The sequence below is a fragment of the Falco biarmicus genome, chromosome 10 (assembly GCF_023638135.1).
Source record: "Falco biarmicus isolate bFalBia1 chromosome 10, bFalBia1.pri, whole genome shotgun sequence".
Lineage (NCBI taxonomy): Eukaryota > Metazoa > Chordata > Aves > Falconiformes > Falconidae > Falco > Falco biarmicus.
In genome coordinates, this window is record NC_079297.1 from 5,214,162 (window position 1) to 5,229,449 (window position 15,288).

The window sequence follows — 15,288 nt, forward strand, 5'->3', positions numbered from 1 at the left end:
ACTCGAGGTTCTCTCTCTCTTACCCGGGGGGTTGCTGTCCTGCTTCATTGGCTTCAAGCTGCCTTATTGGCAGAGGGGTGTGTGCAAGAAAGGTAACAGAGGATCCACAGCACTCCGAGAAATTAATTCAGGATAAGTTATCTGGCTGTATGTGGTCTTAAGACCTTTTATATTGGTTGGTTTTGGTCTTTTTAAAGAAAAGTGATCGGGGTGGTTTTTTTTCCAGTTTTGAATCGGCCAGGAAGATAGACTTCTGATCTTTAAATTGTTCCCAGTCCCTCCTAATAATAGCTTTGGGGCTGTCTGGAAATAGCTTTCTGATAGAAGGCTGACACTCCTTCTTCAGGGTAAGGATGGCATCCTGTTGCTTTCTCTTTTCTTTTGAGATTAGTGTGGTGGTTAAATTGTGTTCCCCTGGAGGCTCGCATAAGTATCTTAGCCAAATGAAAGACCAAAGCAGCTCGGCTTGCTGACTGAAGTTAATATCTGAGCAACTTGCTTTGCTTTTGGAAGAAAAAAGGTTATTCTTCTCAGGATTGTTGCTTGGGGCCTTTGTTATCAGCATGTTTCCAAATGAGCTTTTCTGGGAGATGCAGATTTCAGGCCCTCTTAGGGAAGAGGAGCACATGCCCTCATTGTTGCACGTGTCAGAAAATCTTGAACCAAGTTGTTGAAGTCAGAGCTGTGGTCCAGTGTCTAGAAACACATAGGGCCGACAAGGAGTCTGCTTACAAATAAGGGAAATAAATGTATGCCTTTTTTGTTTGTGTTTTTTGGTTGTTGTTTTGTTGGAGATTTTTTACATTGTTGTCGTGAGTAGCACATGAAATCAGATTTTTATCTGGGGAATTTCTTCTAGTCACATACCAGGAGCAGCAGCAAGCGGAACCTCAGGGCCTGGCCACCAATACTGTTAGGAAAATGAAGCTGCCAGGTGAAACTGGAGACAGTTTCCTTGGGTCATCTGAGCCCCCTGTTGCTTTGGTGAGAAATTTACTGCTTTGTAGAGCAAAGGGGAAGAATAGTCTTGTGATTAAAAAACAAAGCTTAAAAAAACCCAAACCCAACACCTAAGACTGAGTCGGGAATCCAGATTTCTTGATTCTGACTCTAGTGCTGAAAAATCTGAGCTTTAGATTAGATTGCATAACAGCTTTTCAATGGTGGCCACTTACTGTCTTTCGAGGGAGGTGTCATTTGAGCTTCTACTTCAGCAAGCCTAAGTTTTTAGTACTTTTTGTCTTTATTCCAGCTGTTAGTCTGTAAGCATGCAACATAAAAATTCTCACTGCTTCTTTTAGGCCAGTGGGATTTTTCTACCTTTTTCAGCATTAGCTTTGCAGATGTAGGTTGTCATCTATTAATTTGCTTTTAGTCACATTTTGTGTGCATCTCTGGGCTCTGCAAGTCACATACTGAAAGCTAGTGCTTTTGGCTGCTAGCGAGGAGCATGGTGCTTTTGAAAACTTAAGCTTTTTTTTTTTTTTTTTCTGCTATTCCAAACTCCCAAGCAACATTTACCTTAGAGAACAAACCCCGTCGATCGCAGCGTGTACTGTGCTTTGAAGATGCAGATTGTCTGAGTAAAACATGTTATTGCAGGTAGGATTTAAATATCAAATAAGAGCAAGTCAGAAAATAGAAACAAGCAGACTTGCAGAGAACAAAACGGGTTGAAGCCTTGCATGTTTGTTAATTATGTATGTTTTTTTCCTGTATGATGATATGCCTTTGTAATTGTAAAACTTAAATCTTTGGCAAATGATGTACCTAGCATACAGATAACAGTACAAGATACCAAGTCAGAATTTCCAGATCTTCCTGAGTTAAAAAAGGATTAATCAATGTGTGGGGTTTGTGCTTTCAGACAGTCAATGAATCTCATTGGAGCAGAGGAAAATGAAATAGGTATCTTAAGTCTGAAACACTGATGAATAAACAGGATACAGAAGCTGGGATGTCAAATCTGAGCAAGAGTAGCAAGCATCTCCTGGATTTCCAAGATCCAGTGTCAGGATGTCCTGCATATGTAATTGCATGTCCTGATCACACAGCACACATAACACGATCTGCTGGGTAAGAATAGTCTGCAGTTGTTGAATCTTCACTCACAGGCAACATGTGGTGCTGTGCGTCTTATTTCTAAGAGTGCCAGTTGCCTTTTGATATTTAGATACTCCTTTACAGTTTTATATGTAGTATGAAGAGGTTGCTAGAGAGTTAAAATGAAACTGGTTTCTCTTTCTACTGATCTCTTTCAATGTGACACAGTTTGTGAATATACTGACTTCAGTGATGGATTTTCATGCTTCAGCTGCTTGAGCTTGAAAGGCTGCTGTATATTTATTGGAGTGTGTGGGACTCTGAGCTTGAATAATTTAGACCTTTTGCAGGTTCAGGTCCTTTTGTGCTAGTGTTACACAAGGCTCTGAAACTCTCTGCGTTGGACTCTACTCGGCAGTTCTACAGCTGGGTATGGGTCGGTGTATTTGTGGCTGTGGCTGCCTTCCTCTTCATCACATGCAAGATTTATGGGAGCTAGTTAATGTGGTGCTTGTTTTCTGTAGCCATTGAATATCCAGCCCTTTTGTAGTCTGGTTTTTATGATAGAAGGAAGACTTGAAGCATATATAGTTTTTAAAAATCACACTCCTACCTGGTGTTCCAGGCTTGCTGTTTTTCAGGTCTGTGCTCCCCCAGATCAGTTTGGACTTGCACTTGAGTGTTGAAATGACTGAAATAAGGAAGCTTGCCTATTTCTAGTAGAGGTTTGCATTGCATTGAATAGTCCTAAGGAGAAGCGGAGTGCATCCCAGAGAGCAGTAGTGGTGGGAGTTAAGTGCTGAGGAAGGAGGAACATGAGCTGCCAGTGTGAGGAGGGCAACTTACTTGGTGCCTAGCCATGCCCAGTAGAAGAGAGGCTGATTTCCACTGTGCCTTTCTTTGGTTTGCTTTTAAGCCCAGCATGACCTCAGGGAGTGCACACAACCTTATAAATGTGTATTGAAGGCCTGTTGAATTGACAGGCTTGCTGCTTGGCTTCCACAACAGTGCTGCTAATCCTTGCGGCCAGTACGAGTCTCCTGAGAGTGTTTGCTTACTTTCTGGCTCCAAGGATCGGGTCATTTCATGTCATTTTCATTTGAAAACAGTTGCGTCTTTTTGGTTGATAAGAAAAACTTGAGAATGTGATTCCAAATTTACCTAAATGTATTGGAAATCAGAAGGATGTAGACAAGGAAGATTTTTCTTCTCCTTGGGGATCTTTTTTCCTCTGTTCTGTCTAAAGAATTTTGGTTATTTAAACTCTCAATGCTGTTATCCGTAGCACCAAACCCTTGGGTAGCAGCACCCCAGATTTTCACCTTTGGTGAGTTCCAGTCCTGCATGGCAGGGTCGTCTCAGCCGAGCAGAGCTTGCTTGACCACCGTGGTGAGGCACAGTGAGGAAACAGCTTCGACTGAGGACTGCAGCATTATTCCTGCCTTTTCTGTTTGACTTTGCATAAACACAAGGACATCTCATATCCTGTTTGCTCTGGTTTTCCCATCTGTTTGGGAATAATAGAGATCAGCGGTTTTCTCTTTAAGTTCCAGAGATGAGAGCTGCTACAATGACAAACTGTTGTCTGAGCAAAAGCTGACATGGGCATTGATGGGACTGGCAGCTCTATTCCAGTGACCTTTTATGTGGACTAGGAAAAAGAGGAAAAGCAGAGACAGTGGGAATTCAGCCTAAAGTGTTGAGCTTTAAGTGTAGCAGCTGTGGATTTCCTCAGCAATCCAGGCTGATGGGGGTTTTCCTGAGGTGGAGCTCTTGGCGTCTGTGGTGTTGTGGTATGTCCCCCTCCTGTTCCTCTTCCTCCGGAGGAGCATGGATGACATGTGACAGGAGACTGTGGTGGATCTTTCTGTTGAGGTGATCTCTTTATTTTGTAGGGTTTGTAATGATCAAACCCAGTGACTCTTTACTGCTGGAAGCTGTCTGTATTAGTTCTCCTTGTGTTCCCCTCTGCGAACATACGCTTTTGTCTTGCAGTGAGCACAAAGATTCCTCGGAAAAGAAACACAAAGACAAGGAGAAAACCAAACACAAAGATGGCAGCTCAGAGAAACACAAAGACAAACACAAAGATAAAGACAAGGAGAAGAGAAAGGAAGAGAAGGTATGTGTCTCCTGTGGGAGAGACAAGAGGATGGTTCTGGTTTATACTACTGAATGTTACAAACTCAGTAGGTTAGATGTAGCTTATACTTCCATGTTTTTATCAGCCTGGAGAGAATTATCCCAATGCTACCCAGAGACTTAGTTTGTGGAGTGCTAGGTAGGAATTTGTAAGGACTTTAGCTGCAGCCGTGGTGAAGCATAACAATTCCACAGTGGAGCTGTTTCTACTGGCTCCACATTTCACTTTGTCAAGGCAGAAAAATCTGTTAGATCATGTTCGTTCTGTGCAAGGACAAAACTATACAGTTAACTCCAATCTGTTGAAATTGAGGGCCAGAAAATACAGAGTTGACCATGATTTACCAAAAGTGTTGCCTTTTTGGTGTGTCATGTAGGTCACTAAAGGCTACAGGGGACGAAGGTGTAGTCACAGTGCCCTTTGGTTCCTTCCACAAGTTAAATATCCTGCCTGTGTTGCATACTAGAAAAACGTAAGTGGTCTGGGCAGCACTAATCACCTCCTACTTTTTATGTTTTTCAGATGAAATTACCTTCTGGTGATATAAAAATAAAGAAGGAAAAGGAAAATGGTTTCTCCAGGTAAGAAGTCAGGTCTATGATCTGAAAAAAAAAAAAAAAAAAATAGCAGTTTGACTTTTCTTAGGTGCTCAGTGTTTGACCACTCTCACTTGGTCTTGGGGAAAAAATTGGAATGCTTTTGACCCCTTCAGACACCATATTCTCAATTATGGGAACTGGTAACTGATATACTTACCTAGTTAACTGGAGATGGGAGCTGTTAAATACCTGGTATCTGCCTGCAGATGATGGATTTGTCCAAGTTTGAAGTAGTTGAATTCTGCCAAGGACAGATTGAGCTATGGAAATGTTGGTAGCTGGAGTTGAAAGAACCTTTGTTACAGAGTTGGTACCTGGAAGCTGCAGGCAGTCTGCTGGAGACAGGGCCTTATAAAGACACTCCAGGTTGCCTCAAGTGTCTCTTCTGTAAGTGACTGCAGCCCAAAGCCTGCAAAGAGGCATGGCAAGTGAAGGGTGCTGGTGTAAAATCAGAAGTACCTTCAGAAAATGCCTAAATGTCCAACTCTGTTAAAAATCCTGCTAATAATACAGGCTCCTGGGCTTAGTTGTTGTATCAGTCATTAATGGGTAGTCTTACTAAAAACTGGAAACGAGCAATTGTTTCTGAGTACTTTTTTCTAATAGTTTTACCAGCTAAGATCACTTGTGACTTGTTTAAGTGTAGCCATTGGTGATCTTTAAGGTGGTAAATCCAGTCCACTAACTTACTGGAGGTCTGTGGCATGGTGGATGGATGTGTCGGTATCTGTTAGTCAAGCAAAGCTTTCAGTCATGTGCCCATTTTTACGAATTCATTTATAAAAAATAAACAAAATCCTTCCAGTCTCACCATGTTCTGCGGACACAGAGAGGCTGGGAGAAGATACCTGTCGAGTCCATGCCTGTTAGTTATTCTTTGCATATTTTGAATGTGCCCTCTTAACATGAGTTCCTCAATCTGTTTCATTTTCTTGCTTCTGTTTAAAAATGACAAACCAAGTAGTTAGGCTTGGCGCAGGGAAGAGGCGCCCCCTGCCGGCCCTTTTGGGGATACCCTGGAAACAGCGATGACTTTTAGGTGTTCCGTAGTGTAGGAGATGGTTAATAATAACTCTTTTCAGCCTCTGCTATTCAGCAGTATTGCATGAATGTGCTAACCTCACCAGGGAAGTTGTGTGTTCTCGTATCAAAGTAACTGGGTCCTCTTTAGGTCCCAAAACATTTTTTTGTGTGTGTGTGTTTGAGAAAAGCCTGGAGGAGCCATCACAATTGTGCTTTCTTCAGGGCCTAAAGCTGGCTAAGAGTAAAGTAATTATTTTCTTTTTTTCTGCTGTAACGTTTTTTTTTACAAGCTCACCAGAGAAAAATATCCTCACTCAGATGGTTTTGATTTTCTTCCTTAAGACTTGGTATGATGAGCAATGTTACAGTCTTGGAAACAATGCAAGTCAAGGTTCAGCTTGGTCACGGATCTCCTTTTTTTAATATAATTGCACTTTATTTCCTACTATTACAAAATGTTGTGAAATATTTCACTGTTAAAATAGACTAGATAAAATTCCTAGCAAATTAATGAACAGTAGTTCTAGATTTCTGCCTGGAAGGGAGAATAAATTAAACAAGACAAATACTTTTTTTCCATGTTTTGCAACTGTCTATGTGTTACAGACTTGTGTCTTAGTTAATCATAAGCGATGCCACAGAAATGGCTTCTTACAGCAGCACGTATCTGTTTCCCCTGAGTTGCATCTGCCAGCACTGCAGTGGCTTTACAGCTGTGAAAGAGCAAACTGCCTTGTTCTGCTTCATGGACACGTTGCCAGCTAAAATAAGACTCCAGAATGTCTCTTGCTGACTGTGATCTACAAAGTATAATGGTGCTTTTTTTTCTCCCACTCCATCCAATTGCGAAATCCATATGTTGACTTGAAAACTGAGTCAATTTGATATAGAAATTGCTGATTGAATATATGAACAGGAAAGCCCAGGATGGCACTCTTTCTACCTGAGTGGAGCAGCACTAAGTGCTTCAAAATGTAGCTGTGAACTCCTTGAGACATCTTTTTCTTTATGAAGATAAGTAAAATGCTTCTGTGAAATCCAGAAGTAATGAGTTTGTTTAAAGGGATAGTATCTCTTGTACATGTACTCTTTCTTGTTCTTTTTTAATTTTTTTAAAATTACTGAGGTCTTGAGACACTATGTCTGAAAATGTTGAGCCTAACTTAATATTTGTGGTCTGTTGAAAGGGACGGGATTGTTTGCTTCCCGCAGTTTGGACAGTGAAAAGAGTGTGATCAGTTTAACTTTGCCAAATCTTTGTTTCCTTTTCTGGTTTTCACATGCCTCTGTATTTAGTTGGCAAAAGATTCATGGGAATAGCTTTCAAATCTTTGTTTAGTTGATAATCTTTTTCTCTTATCAGGCTCAATAAGGATATTGAGTTGAAACTAAATAATGTCCTCTATTTGACTGCACACATGCATTTCAGTTTTGTGTTAAGTACATTTGAAAGTGCTGGAAGCTACAGTTGTTTTTACTCAAAACCTCAAAGGAACACAGTGAAATCTAAACAGTTGAATTTGATCTTGATGTTGCTTGAGAAATGGTAAATAAGTAGGCACTGAATGACTCCTTATGCTGTCTGTGGATATTCAGAGAATGACAGTTCAGGTCTTGGGAGTCTTAAGATGACAACACATTCCAGGACTGGAAGACATGCCCGTTTTGGAGATGATAATTTCTTAAAACTGAGTTGTTGCTGGTGTCCAGGAAACCTCATATTTGAAATTAAAAACCACCTTTCTTGGCTTCTTTTTGTAGTCCACCTCGTATTAAAGATGAACCAGATGATGATGGGTTTTACATGTCTCCTAAAGAGGACTCCAAACCGCTGAAGAGACCTCGAGAAGATGATGAGTAAGTGGTGTGGGTGCTGGCGACTTGGATGTTTGGCTTTTTAAAAAAATAACATTGAGGGAGAAGGTGGGATTTCAGGCCATCAAGGCAAAATTGTTCATGTGGGTGACTGGAGGTCTGAGACCGGACTCCTTATGCTGTTACAAGTCTTCTGTGCAGGTCAAGGATAGTATTTGTGGTGTCCAAGGCAAAATACCATTACCTGCTCCTGCAGATGATGCTGTGAAATGTTGCAGTGCTAGTAAATAAAAAAGACAAAAACCCAGAAGGTAGGTAGAGAAAGAGCAAGAGAGGTATTTATGCTAGCTAAGTAGCTTGCAGTGGTTTCTGTTGGGTAGGGAAATGACTGCACAAGTGGAAGAGGAGGCATTGTCAGCCTGTTTGGGGGCAGGGTGGGAGGTTTGCCAGCACTGCTTGGCCTAGAGTCTAAATTTGTCATGGGTTATGCTAAATCAAAATAAAAATACATACGGTGTTTGCCTGATACAGTAACCTACCCAGTAAAATAAAAGCCCAGTTACATCATGCTGATGTGTCACCATCTATGTGCATCCAGCTCTTTGGATAGTGTGGCCTTACTAGCGGTCTGGAGTTAAAGGGTTGGAAGGGTTTAACCATGGTGGCATTGTGTCCCTGTGTGGTATTTCTCAGTTTCCAAGAGGAGATGGGTGTGACATCCTTTGTGTAATCATTTGCTGCCCTCTGTTAAACTTTTGTGACCTCCCATCTCATGTCTGCAATGGAAAGATTAAGAATTTGCCAGTAGTCAATTTTGCTGTTGAACTAGTGGAGGATGCAAAAGGTGAGCCATGTGGGCAGGTCCCAGACTGATGACTGGAAAAGGAGTTTGGGTTAGAACATGCCACAAAGCTGTTGCCCATTTTATCCCATCCCATGTGATCACTGGGAGGCTACTAGTGCTTTTGGATCAATTCTTCATCAAGGAAGATTTTTGCTTCAGCAGTTTGAAACTTGTGGAGAAGTGTTCACAGTAACAGCTTACGGGTTTTAGGGTTTTGTAGGCTGTTTGGCTGGATAGGGATTGTTCAGTTTTCTGAGAGTGGGGCATAAAATTATATTCTTTAGAAATGAAACATGCTAGAAATATTGTGAACTTGTGCACACAAACTTGGTATATGACTTCTGTTTATTTTTTTTTATACTGGAAAATTATTATTTTCATCAGCTAGTGGTTTTGTTTTTACAGTGCTGAGTACAAACCCAAGAAAATCAAAACAGAAGACATCAAGAAAGCAAAGAAAAGGAAACAAGAGGAAGAAGAGGTAATGTGAAAGATGAGTTTATTTCTATAATCAAGAAAAGCAAGGCTGACAATTTGGTGTTGAATTATGTAGAGCAGGGGGAGTCTGATTCAAGGGTACAGAGGCAGGGGCCAGTTTGGGACGAAGCTGCACGTGGTAGATCCCCACCTGTGGTGCAGGTTAACTTATCTGAGCCATGATGTATACAAAGTCAGGAAAACTTTGTCTCCTGCTCTTAAAACAACGGATGGAGATGATGCCTCCAGGACATGAACTTCTGCCAGTTCCAGGCAATTCGCAGTCCTTCTGTTAAGTAGCTCACAGAGGGTAGAGGAGCCTCGCTAACAACATCTGGTAATTGCACAGATGATGTAGCACAGTTCAGAAGCAGGGGAGATGAAACAGAGCTAAGCTGCTAGAAAGATGCTTACAGCTTTGAGATGAAGTGTAGAGTGGAAGTCTCATTGGAGAGGGACTTTACTGAGAGGTTAGCCATAATTTGAGACTAAGGAACTATGCTCCACATCTAGCAAAGGTACCCTTCTGAGGCACATGTTGCAGGCACCTCCTGGCAGTGTGGTTAATTCTTCATTTCAATGACAGTGTCTCTGTAGTGAACGTATACTAGTACGTTCCCAGAAGCCACCTCACAGTGGTGCAAGTGTGCTCTGTAGCATTGGCCAGACTAGATAACGCTAGTGCAGGCCAAGGAGGGTGTTTCTATAATTAAGCAATTGTGTTACTATGGCCCAGGCTCCTCGCTTATTAGGTGAGGCAGAATAACTGACTGTGTGTACACTTAGCATGCCCCAAGTGCAAAGTAAAAGAATTTAGCTTGAAATATAAGTGGGACCATCAGCGGATTTTAACTTAATAGGATGATCTAAGAGCACGTTTACGTATTGAAGCCACAGGAATTTGGTTGTTTGCAGTCAGATTTATATACCCCAAGAGACAGTCTTCTAGTTTTAAAGCATCTTGTCAGGGAGGGGAGAAGTAGCTCATTCTAACAGATTCTTCACTCATTTTGCAGGACAGCAAAGCAAAGAAAGCTAAAAGCAAAGATAAGAAAGTCCCTGAAGCAGACAAAAGAAAGAAGCCGAAAAAAGAGGAGGAGCAAAAATGGAAATGGTAACTATCTATCAGTGATGTAGGCTACCTCTGCACCTGACCTTTCCCTGTTAACTTCCCATGCTGACTGATAAGCATATCTGGCTTTCTCTTTTGGTGATTCATGAGGATTTGTTCTGAATAATGGGCTTACTTTTTCTGGTAAGCTTTAAATAAGTATCTCATTCACTATGTTCATCCCCTGAAGCAGAAGTGAAATACCTTTTTTGGTATACCTAGAACAAGAAATAAGTTGTTTGTGAGGCTGTTTTATGTTGTGGGGTTTTTTTTTCCTTATCTGTAGAATGTAGAGGCTGTCTGTAATGATCAGGTACCAGTATTCTGGTGCCCAGGACCTGCTCCATTCTGACACTCTTCAGAGCAATATGAAAACTTGCAGGCTTGGGGGAATATATAAATAGCGTGGAACTATTAACTGGTATTCTAGTAGATCTTATCTGTCTTGTATAGAGGGTACAACATGAGTGGTTGTCTACCTTTCTATTCTAGCTGGATGTCAACTGTGTGCCTCTCAAAACTGCTGCTGTCTCTGGCACAGATATGAAAGTTGGTCGATGGACCGGTTAAACGTGGGTTGTTTGGACAATGAATTTTGAAGATAAGTTATGAACGGAAAGCACTTTTTGTCTTGCTCAGGACCCTAAAGTTGTGCTTTTTTTTTTTAGAACATTTTTTAAATAAATCTGGACTTTGTGGTTCATTTGGAAGACAGGCCTATGCTGCATCAGTGGTGCTCTGTGTAAGAAACCTGCTGGATTTATTTTCTAGCTATCCACAGTAATGTAAGCTGTTGTTACAGCTAGATTTGAGGAGCTGTTACTTGTGTGAAGTTTGGGCCTTAGTACTTCCCTCAGTTCAATGCATATTTAGATTTCAAAAGCATGTTTATTTTCTGCACTCTTGTAATCTCCTGTAATGTATTTTTGTGCCCTTTTGGAGATGATGTTTTCATGAGTGTTTTATGAGATCATTTGGCTATTTTTAATAGATCTGTAGTGTTGTGGAATGCCTTTGCAATCTTCAGTCATTTCAGGTTGAGTTTTTTACCCCTTTATTTTCCCTCTTATTGATTCATCTTTAAAAGAAAAATTATTCTGTAGTGTATAGCCTTGGCATATTTCTCTTTGTCACAGCTTCCTTAGAACACCAGCACTTGAACAGTTTTTTCATACTTTTATGCTGTCTTAAAAAATTGGTTTTCAGGCCCTTCCCCAGAACTGTCCTGATTGATGATATTTTTTTTTCCTTTTTCCCTGAACAATCCACTTTTTTTCTCGATCCTTGACAACATATTTTTAATATGCTTTGACATTAACAAACTATAGGGACATGAAGCAATAGGAAGCTACAGAAGGTCTCTTTAAGCCTTTATGATCTGTTGTCTCTCTGGCTTTGTTTCAGCTGCCCTTGCCTGTTCTGTCGAAATACTCTATTATCACAACTCCCTTTTGTTGTAGTCTGTATCCTTCACAGCAAACCTTTACTGGAGAGCTGTGCTGTTCTCACCTGCCTTGGCTGCATGGGCCCTGGTAGCTGTGTTAAGCTCTGCGATTTGTGCTTACTGCTGAGGAAAACTGCCTTTGAAAGCATGTTTTGCAAAATTTGGCAGTAGGTAGCTGCATCCTTCTGCTGATGTTCCTGTCATCCATCTGCAGCTTTGTATAGCGTGTCTTTGCTGGACAGAGTTTCATCTGCACTTGTGTCTCTTAAGGGCATTTCATGTTCCATCTGAGTCAATTTTCTGAAAGTCTGATATCTTTTTTTGGCTGCTTGTTCAAGTGCTTACTGCTTTGAGCACTTTCATCCTCACTTATGTGAATACTTGATGCTAGACATTCCCAAGGCATTGGCCTTGTTCATCACTGTGTGGAGCTCTTTTAGAGGTCATTTTCACACCCTGTCAGTATGTGAAAAATATGTGATCCAGAAGTATACCTTATGAGCACTTCTCCCACCTTGTGTTATAGTAAGTTCATTTCCTTGAAATAACATGTCCTGGAGGTATAGTCTGGGGTTTTTTTTCGTAAGAATCTTCTCTATTTTCATTCCACTTGAAAAATCCCTCTCCAACTCTACCTTCCTGAGCTGCCTGGCATTCTTGATAGAATCAACAGGCTTGATACGGGATTTAATCAAGGAACCTATGTGACTGATCAGCAGCGGCTTTCCTAACAGGCAGTGTTCTCCCTGCTCCATGTAATCTTTTGTAGAACATTGCTTTAGGACCAGGAGCTATCTTGGACAGTGTTGCTCTAACAGGTTTTTTTGTTTAAAACCAAATGAGGATGAAAAATTGGCTAAACTCAGAAGGCTTACTTTTACCTTTTGTCTTAATGGTTATGCATGAGGTTTAGGAAGGTGGAGGTGGCGTTAGGAATGGCTTATGATCTTTTCATGACAAACTTTCTGGTAGCCTTGGGCTTAGAAACCACCCCATGGATCAAGTGTTTCCTTGTAGCCTTCCCAAAAGGCACAACGTGATTCAGCTATCTATTGGAACGGCTACCTTTCTAGGACTCATTTTACATGTGTCCTTCGTAAAAGAACAGGAATGGGTAGAGGAACAATTTCTCATCAAGTAAATACCAGCATGATAAATCTTAAAAAAGACATGGCTGAAAAGCAAGAGTGACAAACTTATCCTTTAAAGTAGTGGCTACTGTGAATGATCCCCACGTTTTTTCTTACTTGAATAAAAATACTCATTGTGAGAGAGGATAGCTGGGAGGAGAGGCAAATGGTTTAATTTATTTTGCTGGAAGGAGCTTCTGGGTGGAAGAACCTAGGCCTATGTTTGACAAAATATTTAGATGTCGAGCTTCTAATTAATTTAAAAAACAACCATTAGGAACGTAAATATTTGGGATCTAGACTTCAAATGTCAATATTAGTTTCTTATATAAACATAGTTTACTCAAGCCTTCTTCCCAGCCAGGGACTGCAACTGACATGCAGGTTTTGTGCCGATAGCTGGGATTGTGGGCTTTGCTGTTAAAGATGTTACTGTCCTTCTCAGTTCAGGTCTGGAGCTGTGGTCAAAGACAGTGTCTTTCTAACTGTGTCAAGATGTTGCATCCCATACAGTTGTTTTTCCTAAATTCTTGATGTACAGGCACCGGTGAAGCATTTTTAGTGTTTTCTGGCAGAAGCTCTTTTCTCTCGATACAATGCTTATCTTCATCCCTGCTGAGATTAAGAGGGTCAGAGCACAGAAGTGATCTGTATTTGTGTATCACGATTCCTGAGATGCATGCAGTACATGTACGTCTTTTCTCAGCTGCTGTTGGACCCAGAATGGGACTGCTCCATAGGGCTGACACTAGAGGGAAGCTTAAACTATTTTTTTTTTTTCTTTTTTGCTCAACAAAGTTGTCTGGGCAATTCAAAGCCTGAGTGCTGTGACAGGTTAATGGTCTTCCAGTTGATTAATCACTAAGGTAAAATAGCCTTTCTCGGCAGGGAATCCTGTGCCAGCAGCATGTAGCAGTAATGTTCTGGTAATCATGAAAGAAGTGTAGAGGGGAGGGGAGGAGTGTGGAATCGGTGGCTCGGGCACACAGGGTACTGGGAACTGGGGGAAGGATACTGGCCTGCTGGGACCCCTTTTCTCTGTAGATAAATTGCTGACCCTGTGAATTCAGTTGGAATATGGAATTGGTGCTGCCTGCCTTGCTGTGTTGTGATACCTAATGCATCACTTGCAAAACATTTTTATAGAGGTGCTTTCAGGCAAGTTTGAGATTTTCCAATGCTACTCTGTTTTTCTTCAAGTATTGCTTTTTTTACCCAAAGAATCAGAATGAATTTAAAATAACAGAGCAGGTTTTAGTCTTTCTGTCTAAGCAGGTTTGTTCTCATTTAGGTCGTAAATGAACATCTGTTTCTTTATCTCTGTCCTTAACGGCATACTTGTCCACATCTGAAAGCAGCTGCATAATATACTACAATTGTTTGGCTTTGCTGAACAGGCATTCTGGACTTGATGTTAGATCACAGCTGACTCTAATTTGGCATGATCCTAGCTGTTTTACAAGACTGAATTCTTCGTTTTCTTAAGTTCTAAGCTTTTTCAGCTGTGTGATTTTATGAAAAGAGCAGCCAGTGGGAGGTGAGGTTATGGTGTCATCAGATAACCTGTGACCCAAGGTTCATGGACATGGCTGTGCTTTTGCTTAAAAAAAAAAAAAAAAAAAAAAAGGAAAAAAAAAAGTGCATTGAATATTTGTACTTGGTCTGTGCCTGGCAAAGCAATGATTGCTTGCTGATTTTTCTTTAGCATACTTTTATAGCCACATAGTAATAAAATGAAGATTAGGAGCTTAAATTTGTATTGGTTCGTATTTCTTTCTTGAAGGTGGGAAGAAGAGCGCTACCCTGAAGGCATTAAATGGAAGTTTCTAGAGCACAAAGGTCCTGTATTTGCTCCACCATATGAACCTCTGCCTGAAAATGTCAAGTTTTATTATGATGGTGAGTTAATCTGTGTTTCCACTTGCTGGGAAGAGAAATAAACATTCTCAGGGTATTGTGGTGTTCTTCCGGGGACTGAAAAGATGAGGAGGTGGTTTTGTTTTAGTGGTTAGCTTAAAAGAAGTTCCTCAACTGCTAAGTGAAGGAACGATCTGTGGAATAAAGGAACAGCCTACTGAATTCTGCTGATGGGGTTGACATGGAGATGAACTTGTTCTCCCTCTGTTACAGTGGTAAATCTCTCAGGTTACTTAACAATATGAGTGTCTTACGCCTGCGAGTAGTGGTTTAAAACTAGTAGAGTACGTGATTGTAGCTTCTTCATTGCTGGTCACCTTTAGGCTTGCTCTGTTTTCTTAATGTTATGAATTGCAACTTCCATCATCTGTGATGAAATTCATCATCGCTTGATAGCATGAGCGGGATGAAAGACAATTGAATTTTGATACAGATGATTAGGATCTTGTAGGAATGCATGGGATGACCCTGACCTCAAGGACACAGCCCTCTGGTGTAAGTCATGGTCCCACTCACTAACTGGTGTGTGTGGTAGAACTAATTGATGTGGGATTCTAATGTGTTGGGCTGACTGGTTGTTAGAGGCTCATGTGGAAGGGATTATATGAGGTGATGCCTGCTGGAGATTGGACTTGATGACCCGTGTGCTTCCTTTTAGTCCTGTGATCATGTTAAATGAAGGATCAAATTAACCCAGGATTGAATTAAGTGGGAGGCATCTGAAAGGATGAAAATGTAATTT

At 41.0% G+C, this 15,288-nt stretch overlaps 1 protein-coding gene across 1 annotated transcript in view; it reads left to right on the forward strand.

Annotated features, from left to right (window-relative positions):
- TOP1 (DNA topoisomerase I) overlaps positions 1–15,288 on the forward strand; it is a 69,026-nt gene that overhangs the window by 37,453 nt on the left and 16,285 nt on the right. Inside the window, exons 4-9 of the mRNA XM_056353839.1 lie at positions 4,039–4,165; positions 4,709–4,767; positions 7,570–7,665; positions 8,873–8,948; positions 9,961–10,058; positions 14,413–14,528. Of these exons, the coding sequence (XP_056209814.1) occupies positions 4,039–4,165; positions 4,709–4,767; positions 7,570–7,665; positions 8,873–8,948; positions 9,961–10,058; positions 14,413–14,528 (572 nt within the window). The remainder of the gene's footprint in view (positions 1–4,038; positions 4,166–4,708; positions 4,768–7,569; positions 7,666–8,872; positions 8,949–9,960; positions 10,059–14,412; positions 14,529–15,288) is intronic.